Consider the following 21,264-nt stretch of genomic DNA (forward strand, 5'->3'; position numbering starts at 1 on the left):
TGGTTTTTTTCTTGGAGGGGGTGGGGGAAGGGGGGCACTGGTTGTCAACATGAATGTACTGTGGTACCATCTAGTGACCATGTCGTTGTACCTCTCCGTGCTAACAATCTGAATTCTGCCAGTCTGCTCTTGTTCGTTACCTGTCAACCACGTTGCTATGTAATGCTCTGGCTTTTATTTAAATAAGGATAGGTTTTCTTTTGCAAAATTATGAATATTTATATTCTTCACGTATAATACGGTTCCATTTTGCTACATGTGTCTTATCTGTAATTATTTGACGTACCTTGTGTCTGTTATATGCTAGCCCTAAGTGCCTCCATACATTTGTACTACATATGGATCCATTTTTATATACAAATTTTGATGATTTCTAATGCCGAAACCGTAAAAATGGATTAATAAATGAAGGAAAGCTAGTTTCTAGTTTTTTCTGCATGACAAATTCCTTCATCTGTGACCAATTCAGCAAACTGCAGACTACGCAAATCATTCAGCTCTGTTTTGATTTGTGCGGAAGTTCAGACCTTCGAATTAAAATCTTTAATAACGGCACTAAACTCAGTTTTCTCGATTTGCAATCGCAACACTGAACTTTTTGGACGGCTGTCATCAATAAAATGTACGCTGCACATAGTTGAAATTCTTTATGCGATCCTTTGAATAATCAAGCTTACCAACCGTGAAGGTACAACAAAAATGTTCCATTCTTTTATGGAAATTTACCAGACTTATCAAACCATCCTCGTACATGCATTTATTGCGATTGTTCCGATATCGTGTTTTCATACGTTTCAAATAGAGGCTAGTCAAAATGCATTTTGGCCGAAACATGTTCGGTGTGAGACAGTGAAGTGACAGAAGTCATGGTATGGCGCGTGCACAAGGTATAAAAGGACAGTGCACTGGCGGAACCGTCATTTGTACTCACGTGATTCATGTGAAAGGGTTTCCGACGTGATCATGGCCGCTCGACCGGAATTAACAGATTTTGAACGCAGAATGGTAGTAGGAGCAAGACGCATGGGGTATTCCCTATCGGGAATAGTTAGGGAATAAAATATTCCGAAATTGGCAGTGTTAACAATACCAAATTTCAGGCATTACCTCTCACCATGGGCAACACAGTGGCCGACGGCCTTCACTTAACGATTGAGAGGAGCAGCGTTTGCCTAGAGTTCTCAGAGCTAACAGACAAGCAACAGACAAGCAACACTGTGTGAAATAACCGCAGAAATCAATGTAGGGCTTTCGACGAACATATCTGTTAGGACAGTGCGGCGAAATTTGGCTCTAATGGGCTATGGCAGCACCCGACCGATGCGAGTGCGTTTCCTAACAAGCACGACATCGCCTCCAGCGCCTGTCCTTGGCCCATGACCATATTGGTTGGACTCTAGACGACTGGAAAACCGTGGCCTGGTCAGATGAGTCCCGATTTCAGTTGGTAATAGATGATCGTCGGGTGCGAGTGTGGCGCACAGCCCACGAAACCATGGACACAAGTTGTCAACAACGTATTGTGGAAGCTGATGGTGACTCCATGACGGTGTGGGCTGTGTTTACGTGGCATGGACTGTGTCCTCTGGTCCACCTTAACCGATCATTGACTGGGAATGTTCGGCTACTGGGAAACCATTTGTAGCTATTCATGGAGTCCATGCTCCTAAACAACAACGGAATTTTTTATGGATGACAATGCGCCATGTCACTGGCCACATTTGCGCGCGATGTTTTGAAGAATATGGTTCAAATGGCTCTGAGCACTATGGGACTTAACATCTGAGGTCATGAGTCCCCTAGAACTTAGAACTACGTAAACCTAACTAACCTAGGGACATCACACACATCCATGCCCGAGGCAGGATTCGAACCTACGACTGTAGCAGTCGCGCGCTTCCCGACTGAAGCGCCTAGAACCGCTCGGTCACAACGGCCGGCTTTGAGAATATTCTGGACAATTCAAGCTAATGATTTGGTCACCCAGATCGGCTGACATGAATCCCATCGAACATTAGTATGACGTAAACGAGAGGTACGTTGGTGCACAAAAATCTGCACCGGCAACAGCTTCGCAATTATGGACGGTTACAGAAAACCACGGCTCAGTATTTCTGTAGGGGACTTCCGTGGACTTTGTTGAGTCCGTGGCACGTGGAGCTGCTTCATTACGGCGGGCAGAAGAAGGTCCAACGCGATGCTAGGAGGTATCCCATGACTCATCTCACCTCAGTGTATTGCGCAGTCACAGGTGTCTGAAGAAAGTGCTATGAAAATAAAACCGAGATGTTTTTACGGAGCCAGGCCGCTGTGAAAGACTTGGCTGACGCAAAGAAGGCAGCTGTGAGCACGGTGAACGTTATAGAGAAGACTGTAATAGACTACTGGCCATTATAATTGCTACACCACGAAGACGACGTGCTACAGAAGCGAAATTTAACCGACAGGAAGATGATGTGATGTGCAAATGATTTGCTTTTCAGAACATTCACACAAGGTTGGAGCCGGTGGCGACACCTACAACGTGCCGACATGAGGAAAGTTTCCAACCGATTTCTCATACACAAACAGCAGTTGACCGGCGTTGCCTGGTGAAACGTTGTTGTGATGCCTCGTGTAAGGAGGAGAAATGCGTACCATCACGTTTCCGACTTTGACAAAGGTCGTATTGTAGCCTATCGCCATTGCGGTTTATCGTATCGCGACATTGCTGCTCGCGTTGGTCGAGATCCAATGACTGTTAGCAGAATATGGAATCGGTGGGTTCAGGAGGGTAATACGGAACGCCGTGTTGGATCCCAACGGCCTCGTATCACTAGCAGTCGAGATGACAGGCATCTTATCCGCATGGCTGTAACAGATCGTGCAGCCACGTCTCGATCCCCGAGTCAACAGATGGGGACGTTTGCAAGACAACAAACATCTGCACGAACAGTTCGACGACGTTTATAGCAGCATGGACTATCAGCTCGGAGACCATGGCTGCGGTTACCCTTGACGCTGCATCACAGACAGGAACGCCTGCGATGGTGTATTCAACGACGAACGTGGGTGCACGAATGCCAAAACCTCATTTTTTCGGATGAATCCAGGTTCTGTTTACTGCATCATGATGGTCGTACCCGTGTTTGGCGACATCGCTGGAAACGCGGATTGGACGCTTGTATTCGTCATCGCCATACTGGCGATGACGAATGCAATACCCGGCGTGATGGTATGGGGTGCCATTGCTTACACGTCTCGGTCACCTCTTGTTCGCATTGACGACACTTTGAACAGTGGACGTTACATTTCAGATGTGTTACGACCCGTGGCTCTACCCTTCATTCGATCACTGCGAAACCCTACATTTCAGCAGGATAATGCACAACCGTATGTTGCAGGTCCTGTACTGTCCTTTCTGGATACAGAAAATGTTCGACTGCTGCCCAGGCAAGCACATTCTCCAGATCTCTCACCAACTGAAAACGTGTGGTCAATGGTGGCCGAGCAACTGGCTCGTCACAATACGCCAGTCACTACTCTTGATGAACTGTGGTATCGTGTTGAAGCTGCATGGGCAGCTGTACCTGTACACGCCATTCAAGCTCTGTTTGACTCAATGCCCATGCGTATCAAGGCCGTAATTACGGCCAGAGGTGGTTGTTCTGGGTACTGATTTCTCAGGATCTATGCACCCAAATGGCTTGAAAATGTAATCACATGTCAGTTCTAGTATGACATATTTGTCCAATGAATACCCGTTTATCATCTGAATGTCTTCTTGGTGTAGCAATTTTAATGGCCAGTAGTGTACGTCTGGGAGTTGAGTTGCGTAAGTTCTTGTTTTCCGAGGAAGCGGGCCGGCCGGTAGCGGCAGTGGTCTGTAGGCGGGAGAGGGGCAGAGAGGGAATGCGGCGCCGTGGCGTCACGGCCTCCGGCTAGTCGGGTCGGCAGGCCGGCAGTAGGCGAGCGACCGCGCCATGTTGGCCAGCGGCGAGAGCGCCGAGCTGCCCGAGCGGCGGCCGCGGCCAGACGCTACTGACGACGACGTCGACGACGCGGACAGCGAGAGCGAGGGGGAGGAGGAGGGGGAGTGCGCGGCGGCCGCGGCCGCGGAGGCGGTGCTGGCCGCCTGCGGGGGCGGCTTCGGCGGCGTGACTGTGAGCCGGTCGCGGGAGGTGCGCGTGGGGCCGGCCACCTTCTACAACGCGCCCATCCACATCGAGCACCTGGTGCTGGGGGACCAGCCGCAGCCACCGGCCGCGGACGTCCTGGCGCTCGGCTTGCCAGCGCAGCAGCCGCAGCTCAGCAGCCTGAGTAATGTCAAGCCGCACAGTGAGTACTGACGATGCTCACGCCGCACGCTCACCCCTAACCCTCTCCCTGTTTTCCCTACCAATTCCTCGTCCGCTCCCGGTTGCTGCTGGGTCGGAGATTTTCTCCGCTCAGGGACTGGCTGTTGTGTTGTCCTTACCCACACCATTTGATACACTTGAAATTCCACCCACCTCTCCTTCTGAAATTAGGAAGATAATAAACTCTCTTAAGAATAAAAGCTCACATGGTATTGATGGCATTTCCAGCAGGATAATAAAAGCTTGTTCCCAAGAAATAAGTGGGATTCTTAGCCACATATGTAATAGCTCTCTGAAGCAGGGCATTTTCCCAGATAGACTGAAGTATGCCATTGTTAAACCACTGCATAAAAAAGGGGATACGTCTGATGTCAACAACTACCACCCAATCTCTCTTCTGACTGCCTTATCCAAAATTCTTAAAAAAGTAATGTATTGTAGAGTAGCTTCACACCTTTGGAAAAATAAAGTTTTAAGAAAATGTCAGTTTGGTTTGCAGAAGGGTTTCTCAACGGAAAATGCTATATATACTTTCACTAATGAAATATTAAATGCTCTGACTAACCGGAAGTCACCCGTTGTGATTTTTGTGATCTATCAAAGGGTTTTGATTGTGTAAAGCATGGAATACTTCCAGATAAGCTCAAGTACTGTGGTATGAATGGGACAGCGCTCAAATAGTTTAAATCATACCTAACTGGAATAGTGCAGAAAGTTGAAATAAGCAGTTCACATAATATGCAAAAAACTGGTGATTTCTCAAACTGGGGAACAATCAAGAATGGGGTGCCGCAAGGTTCGGTCTTGGGTCCTCTGCTGTTCTTAATATATATTAATGACTTGCCACTCTATATTCACGAAGATGCAAAGCTGGTACTTTTTGCCGATGATACAAGTATAGCTATCACACCCAACAGACAAGAATTAACTGGTGAAATCATAAACGATGTTTTACACAAATTCTTTAAGTGGTTCTCTGAAAATGGGCTCTCATTAAACTTTAACAAAACATAGTATATACAGTTCCACACAGTAAATGGAATGACACCATTAATAAATATAGACTTCGATCAGAAATCGGTAGCTAAGGTAGAATATTCAAAATTTCTAGGTGTATGCATTGATGAGGGGTTGAACTGGAAAAAAACACACTGAGGATCTGCTGAAACGTTTGAGTTCAGCTACTTATGCTATTAGGGTTATTGCAAATTTTGGCGATATACGTCTGAGTAAATTAGCTTACCACGCCCATTTTCATTCTCTGCTTTCGTTTGGCATCATACTCTGGGGTAACTCATCATTGAGTAAGAGTGCTCATTGTACAAAAGCGTGTAATCAGATAATTGCTGGAGCTCATCCAAGATCATCCTGCAGACACTTATTTAAAGAGCTAGAAATCTTCACTGTAGACTTATGAAATTTGTTATTAACAATCCGAATGAATTCAAAAGTATTAGCAGTGTACATGGCTACAACACTAGGAGAAAAGATGATCTTCACTACTCAAGGTTAAATCTAACTTTGGCTCAGAAGGGGGTAAATTATGCTGCCACAAAAGTCTTTGATCACTTACCTAATAGCATCAAAAGTCTGACAGATAGCCATATAGCATTTAAAAGGAAATTAAAAGAATTTCTTAATGGCAACTCCTTCTACTCATTAGATGAATTTTTGGATATCGTAAGTCGGTAATTTCCCAAACCCACAAAAAAAAAGAAAAAAATTAAAAATATTGAGTGTCATGTAATATTTTGTCTACTGTAATATCTTGTATAGACATCTTTTATTAGCCTGACACTTTCCACATCATTATGAAGTGTCGTATTCATGATCTATGGAACAAGTACTAATCTAATCTAATCTAATCTAATCATTATTTCATCTCCATCGACGCGCAAGTCGCCGAAGTGGCGTCAAATCGAAAGACTTGCACCCGTCGACTGGTCTACCCGACGGGAGGCCCAAGTCACACCACTTCCTTTGCCACTGTCGGCCAAATTCTAGCAATCGATTGTTTCTCCCATAACCAGCGTTTAAATTCACTCCAGTGGCGGCTGGTGTTCATTTTCGTTGGTAGGGCCCAGGAAAAAGTCCTTAAACTTTATAATAGAATTCCTCCAAACTTTTTGTTATAAACTGTCGGAAAAAAAATCGCAACAGCAAGAAGGGGATACGTGTCACAAAGGTAAGTTGGTAGGCGTGTTTCTACATCTGAAAAACGACGTCTGCTCAAATTTCGCGCCAGTTGCATAAGAGTGAAGCTAGTAGCGCCATTATGAGAATACAGACCAGGTTTGCTGTAAATACACGCTGTAACGGTCGTGAGCGGTGGTTACCCTTGAGATTGGAAGTGGTGAGTCGATGTCAGCCAAGAATGTGTTTAACGCCACAAGGCCGCCATTATCCGCACCTCTCTGTGTTTGACCGGGGTTACGAGAAGCTGGATGTTGCAGAGAACTTGGCAGGAATGTAGCCACTGTACGAGGTGCATTCAAGTTCTAAGGCCTTCGATTTTTTTTCTCCGGACTGGAAAGAGATAGAAACATGCGCATTGTTTTAAAATGAGGCCGCGTTCATTGTCAATATGTCCCAGAGGTGGCAGCACCGTACGGCAGATGGGATTTTACCGCCAGCGGCGATAATGAGAACTGTTTTAAATACTTAAAATGGCGACGTTTTCCTTACTTGAACAGTATGCAATCATTCGTTTTCTGAATTTGCGTGGTTGAAGGAGACATGTCATGACACCAAACCGAAACAACCTCGGGCTCGCACAAGCCGGTCTGACGACATGATCGAGAAAGTGGAGAGAATTGTTTTGGGGGATCGCCGAATGATTGTTGAACAGATCGGCTCCAGAGTTGGCATTTCTGTGGGTTCTGTGCACACAGTCCTGCATGACGACCTGAAAATGCGAAAAGTGTCATCCAGGTGGGTGCCACGAATGCTGACGGACGACCACATGGCTGCCCGTGTGGCATGTTGCCAAGCAATGTTGACGTGCAACGACAGCATGAATGGGACATTCTTTTCGTCAGTTGTGACAATGGATGAGACGTGGATGCCATTTTTCAATCCAGAAACAAAGCGCCAGTCAGCTCAATGGAAGCACACAGATTCACCGCCACCAAAAAAATTTCGGGTAACTGCCAGTGCTGAAAAAATGATGGTGTCCATGTTCTGGGACAGCGAGGGCGTAATCCTTACCCATTGCGTTCCAAAGGGCACTACGGTAACAGGTGCATCCTACGAAAATGTTTTGAGGAACAAATTCCTTCCTGCACTGCAACAAAAACGTCCGGGAAGGGCTGCGTGTGTGCTGTTTCACCAAGACAACGCACCCGCATATCGAGCAAACGTTACGCAACAGTTTCTTCGTGATAACAACTTTGAAGTGATTCCTCATGCTCCCTACTCACCTGACCTGGTTCCTACTGACTTTTGGCTTTTTCCAACAATGAAAGACACTTTCCGTGGCCGCACATTCACCAGCCGTGCTGCTATTGCCTCAGCGATTTTCCAGTGGTCAAAACAGACTCCTAAAGAAGCCTTCGCCGCTGCCATGGAATCATGCTGTCAGCGTTGTGAAAAATGTATACATCCGCAGGGCGATTACGTCGAGAAGTAACGCCAGTTTCGTCGATTTCGGGTGAATAGTTAATTAGAAAAAAAATTGGAGGCCTTAGAACTTGAATGCACCTCGTACATCACTGCTGGCAGGGTGGTCACGAGACTGTGTGCACAAGAAGACTGGGCTCCGGATGGCCGCGTGGCACTACGGAGAGGGAAGAACATCGTGTTTGGCGTGTGCATCTACAGCAGAATTCGAGCAGCATTTGGCACCTCAGTCACTTAACGAACTGTTGCAAACCGGTTATTTCAAGAACTGAGGATCTGCAACCAACCTGTCTGTGTACTAGACACATTGTATCTACACATGGACTTATCGTGTGGGATGCGATTTGGTATGAGAGCAGGAGTACTGTCGTGGTTATTTCGCGCACTGTGACTGCAAATTTTCACTTCAAACTGGATATTCGACTTGTTGTGCTGCTATTTATGAAAAGCATTCCAGAGGGTATTTTCCGACAGGATAACATTTATAAGTTGCCAGATGGTGCAGGAATGATGTCATGTATATCTGGTGTCATAGCTGACATGTATCTATATTATTTAGAACAAAAATTGTTTAACACCCAAGATCATTGCCTAGAGAAAATTCTACACTACTGCCCATTAAAATTGCTACATCAACAAGAAATGCAGATGATAAACGGGTATTCATTGAACAAATATATTATACTAGAACTGACATGTGATTACATTTTCACGCAATTTGGGTGCATAGATCCTGAGAAATCAGTACCCAGAACAACCACCTCTGGCCGTAATAACGGCTTTGATACGCCTTGGCATTGAGTCAAACAGAGCTTGGATGGCGTGTACAGGTACAGCTGCCCACGCAGCTTCAACACGATACCACAGTTCATCAAGGGTAGTGACTGGCGTATTGTGACGAGCCAGTTGCTCGGCCACCATTGACCAGACGTTTTCAATTGTGATAGATCTGGAGAATGGCTGGCCAGGGCAGCAGTCGAACATTTTCTGTATCCAGAAGGGCCTGAACAGGACCTTCAACATGCGGTCGTGCATTATCCTGCTGAAATGTAGGGTTTCGCAGGGATCGAATGAAGGGTAGAGCCACGGGTCGTAACACATCTGAAATGTAACGTCTACTGTTCAAAGTGCCGTCAATGCGAACAAGAGGTGACCGAGACGTGTAACCAACGGCACCCCATACCATCACGCCGGGTGATACGCCATTATGGCGATGACGAATACACGCTTCCAATGTGCGTTCACCGCGATGTCGCCAAACACGGATGCGACCATCATGATGCTGTAAACAGAACCTGGATTCATCCGAAAAATTGACGATTTGCCGTTCGTGCACCCAGGTTCGTCGTTGAATACACCATGGCAGGCGCTCCTGTCTGTGATGCAGCGTCAAGGGTAACCGCAGCCATGGTCTCCGAGCTGATAGTCCATGCTGCTGCAAACGTCTTCGAACTGTTCGTGCAGATGGTTGTTGTCTTGCAAACGTGCCAATCAGTTGACTCAGGGATCGAGATGTGGCTGCACAATCCCTTATAGCCATGCGGATAGGATGCCTGTCATCTCGACTGCTAGTGATATGAGGCCGTTGGGATCCAGCACGGCGTTCAGTATTACCCTCCTGAACCCACCGATTCCATATTCTGCTAACAGTCATTGGATCTCGGCCAACGTGAGCAGCAATGTCGCGATACGATAAACTGCAATCGCGATAGGCTACAATCCGACCTTTATCAAAGTCGGAAACGTGATGGTACACATTCCTCCTCCTTACACGAGGCATCGCAACAACGTTTCACCAGGCAACGCCGGTCAACTGCTGTTTGTGTATGAGAAATCGGTTGGAATCTTTCGTCATGTGAGCACGTTGTAGGTGTCGCTACCGGCGTCAACCTTGTGTGAATGCTCTGAAAAGCTAATCACTTGCATATCGCAGCATCTTTTTCCTGTAGGTTAAATTTCGCGTCTGTAGCACGTCATCTTCGTGGTGTAGCAATTTTAATGGCCAGTAGTGTATTTTATAGGAGACATCTAGATAACACTCTGCTGCTGGTAAACGAGATGCTAAAGACATTCTAAACTGCTTCAGTTGGCTACACCAGAAAATTACATTTAGAGTGGAACATGAATAAGACGATGGCATCAATTATCAGGACCTAAAGACACAACAACACAAGCAGATTCAAAATCCTATAATAAAAACGCAATGACTAACACCACAATTCCTGAAACTTCATGTCACCTAAACATTTGTAAGCCAACGACCTTTCCGCAGTGGTAACACCGGTTCCCGTCAGATCACCGACGTTAAGCGCTGTCGAGATGGCTAGCATTTGGATGTGTGACCATTCAGTTTGCCGACTGCTGTTGGCAAGCGGTGTGCATTCAGCCCTTGTGAGGCAAACTGAGAAGCTACTTCATTGAGAAGTAGCGGCTCCGGTCTCGTAAACTGGCTTACGGCCGGAAGAGTGGTGTGCTGATGACATGCCCCTCCATATCTGCATCCATTGATGCCTGTCGGCTGAGGATGACACGGTGGCCGGTCGGACGGAGTTTAGTTTAGTTTTTTTTTAAAACATTCATAAACAAGTGGCATATATGTCAATGTTGCACAGGGCCAGTACAATACTGTCGGATAAATAAAACATTCAACAAGATTGCGCTGCTTCCATGGTTGACTCAGTAGAGGGCAAAGTAAAAAAAGACACTGGCACAAACCGCACAATAGGAGGCAAAAACAAATGTACAGCTAGTATCCCACAGATCGGCACATAAATTGCAAACATGTGCAAAAACCAGAAGGTAAAAATTGGTTTTCTACATCTAATAGACTACAAAAGAAACTAATACATAATGTAATGTGTGATCATCAGCCACATTCAGACTTTGAAATGTTCAAAATAACACGCCAGGAATGCCCCTTGTGTTGCACAGGACAAACAGGTCGATACTCCAAAAATGGTTCAAATGGCTCTGAGCACTATGGGACTTAACATCTGAGGTCATCAGTCCCTTAGAACTTAGAACTACTTAAACCTAACTAACCTAAGGACATCACACACATCCATGCCCGAGGCAGGATTCGAACCTGCGACCGTAGCGGTCGCGCGATTCCAGACTGAATCGTCTAGAACCGCTCGGCCACACCGGCCGACCGATACTCCCATACGAAGTGTACAGACTACATTAAAGTCCACATACACGCAACAGACACACAGTGTTAGCTATAGCCACCTACGTACTCACTAGAAGACACCCATTTGGAAAAATAGGGAAAAAATATCAGCGTACTCCACCAAGCAAAAAAAAAAAGGTCATAAAATGGATCTGTTGGAAGAAGTGGAGATATATTCACATAACAAAAAAATATGAAGACAAAATAATAACTGAAAAACTGGAAGTGAATCAGGTGAATATCTCAAGATGCTTCGATAATACACTTAAAGAAATTAGTAATATATAGAAATAAGTACATCTGTAAGTATCTGTAGGCGGCAGGAGTGGCCGAGCGGTTCTAGGCGCTTCAGTCTGGAACCGCGCGACCGCTACGGTGGCAGATTCGAATCCTGCCTCGGGCATGGATGTGTGTGATGTCCTTAGGTTAGTTAGGTTTAAGTAGTTCTAAGTTCTAGGGGACTGATGACCTAAGATGTCAAGTCCCATAGTGCTCAGAGCCATTTGAACCATTTGAACCAAGTATCTGTAAGCAAATAAGGCAACAGATTATTTTGATAAATACTCTTTATACGAAAGAATAGTATATCATACTCTGTGGGCGACGTACTGGGTCACCTCTGTTGACTATATGTAAAAATACTTTTGTAGCTGTTTTGTTTTTGTACGTTCTTTTTCATTGTGTACTGTGCCCAGAAAATGGTGTGCGATGTTTAATGTGCATGAGTTTCTGCACAAGCGGACCACAAGAAAACTATAAGGAGGAGTTCTTTCCAAATTTGCCATTAACTCTTTTTAAAGGTCGATCATTAATTAAGAACTACTTGCGTTTTTATATTCTAGAATAAAAACAACAGAACAATGCAGACCTTAATCGTCGAAAACGTCACAAATAAATGGCGTAGCATAAGAAAAATACACTTGGAAATGGGAATCATTTCTCGAAACCCGTCGTGCAAAATATAAGTAAGGAGAAAATTGTGTCTGGTAGCACAAGAAGTTATTTCATGAACAAAATCATTAATAACAATTTATTGGTGTGACAGCGAGTACGTTTCCTTGAGACCATTTTTCCTCCGATTGCTTACAGCGTCAAAAGAGACGCAGCCAACGTTTGGGGTTCATGATAAACGGTGGCTACAGCGGGTCAAGGTCTCCAGGGCCATAAACGAAATACAACGAGCGGGAAACTCGGGAACTCGAGCCAACCAGTTGCGGTGCCAGGGAATTCGTTACTTGACGTCACAGCAATTACCGCTATGCTGGCTGTCAGTTAGGATATTCATGTTCTGACGAAAGAGAAGCGAGACTTGATATAAATCACGAGCTGTTTGTACTGGCGTTTTAGCGCGACTTTTATGCCCTGTGCTGAGACAAATTTAATAAAAATCAATTAACTTAGTGACAGTGGATAATCACTGTACTATAGACGTAGGCTTGGCCGAAAAAAGATCGAAGGAAGCAAGCAGCGACAAGAAATATACTCGCGTTCGACAAGAACGCAAAGAGGAAATTGCTTAGTGCACTGTTGGTAAGACTGACATTTCTTAAATTCTACATATTTTGTACTATATTATTATTATTAGAATTACGCGCCGAAAGAAAGATCAGAGCTATCATCAAGGAAACTTTATCAGAAACCGCCTCAAATGTTAAATTCATGGGAGAAACTCACGCCGGAGTCCGACAAGGAGACGAGTTATCGCTACTCTTGTTCAACACCGAACTGGGAAAAAAAATCATAGAATGGGAATAGCGTGTCAAAGATAGCCAAATTAGAAAAGAGAAATGAAATAGATTCACTGTGAAATGCCTGGCCTTTGCTGGTGACCTGGTTATTTTAACAAACAACAGAGATGAAGCCAAAATAGCGCAAGATAAATTATATGAAAACTCCTGTAAACCCGGACTCCAAATTTCCTACGAAAAAGTTTATGGACACCAAATCAATTGGAAAACTGCCAGTGAAAACACAGTATGGAAACATCTCACAGGTCACACACTTCTAGTACTTAGGAGAAACCATCCAACCCACAGGACTGAACAGAATCTTCAACACAAAAAGAATATTCCAACTGCAAAAAGCGTACAAACTTACATGGAATCATATAAAGGACAAACCATCCAACCACAGGGCTGAACACAATCTCCACCACAGAAAATATATTCAAACTGCAAAAAACGTACAAACTTACATGGAATCATATAATAAAAGAGCAGTATCTTGCAATGCAAAACAACGGCCCTACAAACGGTTGTTTTACCAGAGGCCTTGTGTGGGACAGAAACAACAATTATTGCAGGGATTACAAAAATTCATGACAGAGAGAAACAAGAACAAAAAAGTCTTAGAAAACTCTACGGCGCTGTACTCCAAGACGAATCTTGGGCCATGCAACTTATAAAGGAACTCTACGAACACACAACATCACAAGTATATTTAGGAAAAGATGCCTTCAGTTCTATGGACACCCATGTAGTACGGATGAAAACAACCTCTTTAAGAAAATATTTAACATCATTGTTGCAAGCAAATTAAAGACCAATTGGATGAAAGGAACATAAGAAGACCTGCAACAATTGAAAATTTCAGAAGAAGAAACTGAGAACAGTTTACAAGTAAAATCAAAAACAAGAAACTTGGACAAGGTTCAGCTAAAGAAACAACAGGAAAAAACGGACAGAGGAAAGGAAGAAAAAATACAATGAATTAATGAAAATGTTTTGGGAAGAAAAGAAAAGAAGAAAATGAAGTGAAGTGATTGATTGACTCAAGTTCACACGCTTTCCTAAAGGGGAATAATCGAGAGTAATAATACTAATAATAATAATAATAACAACAATAATAATTTATTATTATTATTATTATTACATATCACTCATGTACGCTACAAATTGGTATGTTGACTCATTAAGAATGTTAAAAGAAAAGGCCTGAAGGCCCTAAATTTGCCATGTGAATCAAATGTATAAAGGCACTTTCCTATGCGTACCCTCTCAAATTAAGAAGAATAGTACGTTAGGTTTTTGGGCCCATTTTGTAATAGCGATTAGTCACTAGATAAACGAGCGTGCGTGACATCAAAAGTCTGCATACATGTCCTCTCCACTGCACATTAGTGTAAACGTAATGTGCAGTGGAGAGGAGTAGTATGCAGTGTAGGTTAAGTCGTGTCTTTTGACGGATAGAAGAGTCTGCATACTGCTTCGTGATGTGTGTCCTCTCCACTGCACATTACATTTACACTAACGCGCGGCGGAGAGGATATGTATGCAGACTTTTTGCGAGTCTTCAATCCCTCAAAAGACACAACGTAACTTACACTGCCATTGGTCTGCTACTGTGATCAGACGACTGTACTCTTCAGCAGCACCAGCTACGTAAATATGCAATTCTCCGCCTGAAAACTATGGTGTGAACCATCGAAATGCCTAGTGGGAAAATAAGCAAGTGACTGATGCAGGAACTGTTTTATTTGTATGGGTCACAGAGATCAGAAAATGACACAAATCGTTTCAGTTGTCAAGACAGATCCGGGGAAAGATGCTAATAATTATAGGCCTCTATCGCTGACGTCAGTCTGTTTTAGAATTCCGGAAAATATTTTCCGCTCACGTACTACGAAGCTTGTGGAGAACGAACGTTTCCTCTATAAGAATCGACAAGGATTCCGAGAACAGTGAACTTCAAAATTCAACACGGTCTGTTCGTCTATGATAGAGCCGCAGACAGATGCTGTGTTTCTCGACGTAAATCTTCATCTGTAAAAGTCGATCGAATATGGCGTGACTCGCATCGCGCGTCGCTCACTCGTGAGAGTAATCGATACATTTAATCTTCCGGCAGCGCGTAAGCTCGATAAGTCTAGTAAATTTCCTTCAAGAGACGGAAAATTTTTGTTGCGTCTTTATCGTTGGTAAGCTTGATTATTCCAAGGGTCGCATAAATAATTTTAACAATGTATAGTCTACAGTTCATTGCTGACAGCCGTCTAAATTGGCCAGTGTGTCGACGGCGATTGAAAATGCAGAAAACCGTGTTTCGTGCAGTTATTAAACACTTTTATTTGAAAGGTTGGACTGCCGCACAAATCCAAACCGAATTGGATGAAGTTCACGCGAACTCTGCCCCGGACTGATGACCGTTTTCTTTTGGATTAATGAATTTGAACGTGGTCAGGCAAGCATCGAAGACGAAGCGCACTGCCGTCGTCCACTTGAGGTCTCCTCAAAGGAAACCATTGACAAAATCCTTGATGTGGTAATACAAAACCTGTGAATAAATACTTGTGACATTCCTGTGATTGTATGCATCTCAACTTAGGGTGTACACAGTATCCTGCATGGAGAATTGGATATGAAAAAGCTGTGTGCGAGGTGGGCGCCACGACTGCTCACAGTCGAATTAACGTCTGGCGATGTTTATTTGCAATCCGCAAGACATTTTGCACCGATTTGTGACTGTTGATTAAAGCTGTATCCATCATAATGCACCAGAGTTAAAACGGCAGTGAAAACAATGGACAGAGGCTGGAGAAAGCGCACCGAAGAAGGCAGCTAACGCTTTGTCGGCTGGTAAGGCGATATCAACTGATTTTTGGAATTCCCAAGGAATAATCGTCATAGATTATTTGGGAAAAGGCAGAACCATAACAGGACCCTATTATGCTTTATGATTGCTTCGTTTGAAACTTGCTTTGGCCTAAAAAACACCAAGGTTGCCACTCAAAAAATTGCTCTTTCACAACGACAATGCACACCATCAGCGATAACAATGGCCAAAGTACACGAACTGGGTTTCGAATTTGTTCCTCATCCCAGAATTGCGCAGTAAATATTGAACATCTGAGGGCTACATCGTAAAGTACGTACATAACATCGATTATCCTTAGCTAACACTATTGGGCCGTTACTCGTTACGATTTATACAAATGATATGATGGATATCGCCAGGATCTTCGTGTGGTTGTTCATGAATGTTGATGATACTGTCTAAAGGACAGATGCAATGCCAGGCAATTAAAGCGAAATACAGAAAGAGAACCACAGGAAAAACGCTTCGTGCAGGGACTAGCAGTTAACTGTCGCTGTAAATAAACGTAGCGTTCTGTGAATAATTAGTCAGGGGATCCATTAATGTTCAGTTACGCTATTTGTGATAAATCATTGGAAGCAGTAGTAAGACTACATTTACGATTCCGGAGTGTTCTAAGAGGAACGATTACACAAAAACAGTTATACAAAAAGAAAATGTCAGGTCGAGATACGTTCTGAGAAAGTAATTCACCAACGAAATAAGTGACTTAAGAGCACTCGTTCGACCGAATCTGGAGCATTGCTTGTTAGTCTACGGCCCTCATCAGGTAGAGGTGACAGAGGAGCTACAGAAGATCTAAAGCGCCTCCATTCCATCCATCTCACCGACGACCCTTTGTGTCCGCACAGTGCCGTCGTCGATTCGGATGCACATCGCCTGACATGTTCTGTGACAGGCAGATGCTGGAATCTGGTACAACGTATGCTGGCGCTCCTGTTGCGACGACAGCCAGAGTCTGTCACGCCGAACCAACTCCAACACCCGCATGTCATTTACTTTCCCACTACAAGAACGAACGCAGTCAACTGGCTGGAGGGCATGGTGCTTTATTACATTTTGCAAGCCGCTCCCGAAAACGCTCTGCACTTGTGGGTCGACTCATGAGGCGTTACGCGACCATGCATTGTATCGCACACGACTATCGAACTATTTAGGTGCAGTATTCGAGGATCCTCCTGCCCGTTGGAGCGTTCCGAGTACTATAAGGCACACTTAAAAATGACTCATGGCACACGATTGGCTGTAAGACACTAAAAAAGAGTGCCGTTGTGCATCACGGAGAGGTCTGTTGGAATGCCTAGATCGTACGTTCCAAGAGGAGACAGGCAACGTATCACTTTCCCCCGCATACGTCTGACAAAATAACGATTGCTGATAAATCAGAGTAATTAAAAGCTCGTGCGGAATCTGACCGACAGTCGTTCTACGCACAATGGGGAGGTCCCACAAGTACACTACGGAAGCTGGCCTGCCGGCTGTACAGAGTCTAAACGATAATACTGCTTACAGCATGGGTCGGCAAGTAATTTTAGATGGGGTCTGGATACTTTTGAAAACTTTTATCAAGTTCCAGAAGAAAAGCCTCATATTCCTTACTAATTTTTTGTTTTAATTTTCACTCACAAAGTAACAGGCATATTTGTATTAAAAACCAGAAAAACGTATATACAGTGTTATGTTTTATTTTAAGTTTCACTCACAATATATGAGATACAATAGATAGGCATTTTTGTATCAAAAAATCAATGGGAGAAATTACATTTTCGACCTTGAGCCAGTTTCTTAAACTTAGGTTTACGTGGACATCAGTTGTTGTGCATAGTGTCTTCAAAGTGGGCGGCCGTTAAGCTTGAGGAATACTTGTTCTTCAAAAAATTCACTTTTTAAACTGAAATTTTAGAAATATATGTGGAGCCGAACATAGTGGCCAGATAAATGATCAATTTTTTTGCAATTTTCATATTTTTCTGGGACATGTTTACTCCAAAATTCTTCAGCAGATGCAGTTTTATACGTTTGCAAGACAATGTCTTCCTACACGTCTGTTATCTCCATTTGGAGTTAACACCTCGAAAGCAGAACAGCTTCGCAGCCACATCCGTCCATTCTGCAGTTGGAGAAACTTCAAAAGGCGATTTTAAGAATCGCGACAGCTTCTCCGTCTCTGAAAAGTCTTGGAATCTTGCTGCAAATTCGTTCTTAAGATCTGACATAAAATTTGAGAATACTGAAATATCTGTTTCAGAATTATTTTTTTATTCGAAAACTGTTAGAAAGTGAAAAACATCCAGCTCGTGACGGAAAGAAGACACACTTTGTATCAGATCATGTTTTAACGCTTTTAAACCGGGCAACTTCAGCTTTGGTAGACGGAGTACGGCAAAACGTGATACCGTATAGCATTATACAAAGTAAGTAAGTGAAATATGCCACCTTTTTATATTTAGGTAACCTGTGTCCGACGACATCCCCATTTTAAACAAAGGTTAATGTAGGCGTTTCGGAAGTTCTGTTATATACTTCTCGCAACTGTATCTATTAATGAGACGAATTCCCAAAAATATAAATACTGCCAGCCTCTTCTGTCTCCTCGTCCACATATTTTGCAAATACAAAGGAAACTCCAGGTAGGAATATCAACAATGTTGGAAAAGACAGATTGCTACTTACCGTAAAGAAGACACGTTCAGTTGCAGATGTGGGTGTCTTTTAATTGTGACTGTCTGCAACTTGATGTATCTTCTTTACAGTAACTAGCAATCTGTCTTTTCCTACATTGTTCATATTTTAGAAATACGTCGGACAGAAAATATTTGCTTGTTCTTTACAGCACATTTAGTTTCGAAGTTTTACGACAGCGAATAAGTAGAAACCGTTTATTTAATGTGCATGAATATTTCATTATCATCTCTTTATAAAAGCTGATTAACTTCCTATTTATTGATTTGTTTTTATACTCTGCAAATTTAACATCTCGTAATGTCGTCCTTTAACGGTCTTTTATATATAAAAGTGGAATGCACATATGTAGTGCGCTTAATTCATAACGTCCTTATTGATCCTAACCGTATTCGTTCAGGCTGCAGAAAATGTTGGTGCTGGATATCAAAATAAGAGGAGTCATCTTGAACTCAAGTGTATCACATGAAGAAGTCGAGTGCAGAGCTGAAACTGTAGTACGCATCACACAGCACTGTAATCGCTTGGTTTGTCCAAGGTTAACTGCTTTAACCTCAGCGGCCGTGCAGCCACGTCGTCTTCCAGGATTTCTTAGCAAGAGTCTCGTAGAGTCAGTTCTACAGAATCAAGCCGAACATTCCTCTTGCCTGTCGGTTTTTCCTTGCATTTCCCCTTGTATGCCTGGAGAGTTTGGTGGCCAGCGGAAATGTTCAAACTCAGAAGAGTGTTCCTGGAGCCACTCCGTAGTAATTCTGGGCATGTGGGGTGTCGCATTGTCCTGCTGGAATTGTCCAGCCCGTCGGAATGCACAATTGACATGAATGCAAGTGATCAGACAGGATGCTTACATACGTGTCACCTGTCAGAGTCGCACCTAGACGTAACAGGGGCCCCATATCACTCCAGTTGCACACGCCCCACACCATTACAGAGACTCCACCAGTCTGAACAGTCCCCTGGTGACATGCAGCGTCCATGGCTTCATGAGGTTGTCTCCATCCCCGTACATGTCCATCCGCTCGATACAGTCTGAAACCAGACTCGTCCGACCAGGCAACATATTTCCAGTCATCAACAGTCCAATGTCGGTGTTGACGGGCTCAGGCGAGGCGTAAAGCTTTGTGTCGTGCGGTCATCAAGGGTACACGACTGGGCCTTCGGCTCCGAAAGCCCATATCAGTGAGGTTTCGTTGAATGGTTCGCGCGCTGACACGTGTTGATGGTCCAGCATTGAAATCTGCAGAAATTTGCGGAAGGGTTGCACTTCTGTGACGTTGAACGATTCCCTTCAGTCGTCGTTGGTCACATTCTTGCGGGATCTTTTTCCGGCCGCAGCGATGTCGGAGATTTGATGTTTTACCGGATTCCTGATATTCACGGTACACTGTTGAAATGATAGTACTTGAAAATCCCCACTCCATCGCTACGTTGGAGATTCTGTGTCCCATCGCTCGTGCGCCGACTATAACACCACGTTCACACTCACTTAAATCTTGATAATCTGCCATTGTAGCAGCAGTAACCGATCTAACAACTGAGTCAAACACTTGTTGTCTTATATAGGCGTTGCCGATCGCAGCGCCGTATTCTGCCTGTTTTTATATCTCTGTATTTCAATACGCATGCCTATACCAGTTTCTTTGGCGCTTCAATGTATTATGAGAAGATAATCACTGGATGTACTCTGAGGGGACATAACAAAACAAGAAACTTCTGCGGTTCAGCTCCGACAGTAAAGGCGCCCTTACTCGCAGATGGCACAGCAATTTTATCAAATTGCAAGGTGATCAAAATTTCTGACAGAACGATTCCAAAAGTTCCATGCTAAAAACTGAGATCACAATATTTCGATGGAAAAATTCCATTCGATAAAAATTAATAATAGCGTGACATTAGAACAGATCACTCCAGACATCTTGATAGTAGTGTCGTACACAAGTATGACCTAGACATTGACGATAACATTGCCAATTTTCTGAAATGTCTAGAACAAGACGTGGTACACCACATAGGAAATGAGGACATCAGAAAATAACTAGATATGTACATATGTAGGAGCCAAAATTCATGAATATAGAAATAAATGGATTAAACATGCTCTGAGAACGGATGAAATTCGTATACTAGAATCAGTTCTAAGTTACACCTCCACAAGAAAACAAAGTTTAGAACTTTCTAGGAGGACGTGTACTGTTAAACTGGGACTGTCCACATGACCGGAGATGAAGATGATGGTGATAATATCTTACCAACGATTATTGTTTATTTTAAAATTTTGCGAGCCTCCATGCGATTGATAAACCTTTGACTTTCGTGGATATGCTAAATTTTTTCAGCTCCCTGTCTCTTCTAGGGGTGCAGCTTCCTCTTCAGGTTTTGAGGTCAATGTGGCCATCGAATAAATAAAAGGGAAGCTTTGTCAAATATGTCTATTTGTCCATTACCTGCAAAAAAACGCACAATGTCACTGGAATAGTACTCTACGCACCTTGTACTTGGCACTTTGCGCATTGGTTGCTGGATGGTGAGGATCAGATAGAATGCCTTGGATATTCGCACAACAATCGTGGGCTCCAGACCAGCGCGAGCTCCGATCTCTTCTTCTTCTTTAACGTTCAACCCTGCGGTTGATTTATAACAGTGCACCATTCCCCTCATCTGTCTGCCTTCCTCTTCATTTCCACACATGTAGCGCATCCTACATCAGTCATAATCTGGTGCATGTATGCCATCGTCGATCGTATCCGGCGACTGCTTATCTCAATAGCTCCTTCTGCTATTTTTGCCAATGATTTTATTTTGTCTTAACATGTCCTACGAGTTTGTCTCTTCGTGTTTGTACGTGCCACCACACAGAGATCT

General features: G+C 43.8%; 1 protein-coding gene across 1 annotated transcript in view; it reads left to right on the forward strand.

Annotated features, from left to right (window-relative positions):
• The first annotated feature begins 3,962 nt into the window (after window positions 1-3,962).
• Window positions 3,963-21,264, forward strand: part of LOC124795749 (peptidoglycan-recognition protein SA-like) — a 192,916-nt gene continuing 175,614 nt past the window's right edge. The window contains exons 1-2 of the mRNA XM_047259833.1: window positions 3,963-4,075; window positions 4,148-4,317. Coding sequence (XP_047115789.1) covers window positions 3,963-4,075; window positions 4,148-4,317 — 283 coding nt within the window. The remainder of the gene's footprint in view (window positions 4,076-4,147; window positions 4,318-21,264) is intronic.

The sequence above is a fragment of the Schistocerca piceifrons genome, chromosome 4 (assembly GCF_021461385.2).
Source record: "Schistocerca piceifrons isolate TAMUIC-IGC-003096 chromosome 4, iqSchPice1.1, whole genome shotgun sequence".
NCBI lineage: Eukaryota > Metazoa > Arthropoda > Insecta > Orthoptera > Acrididae > Schistocerca > Schistocerca piceifrons.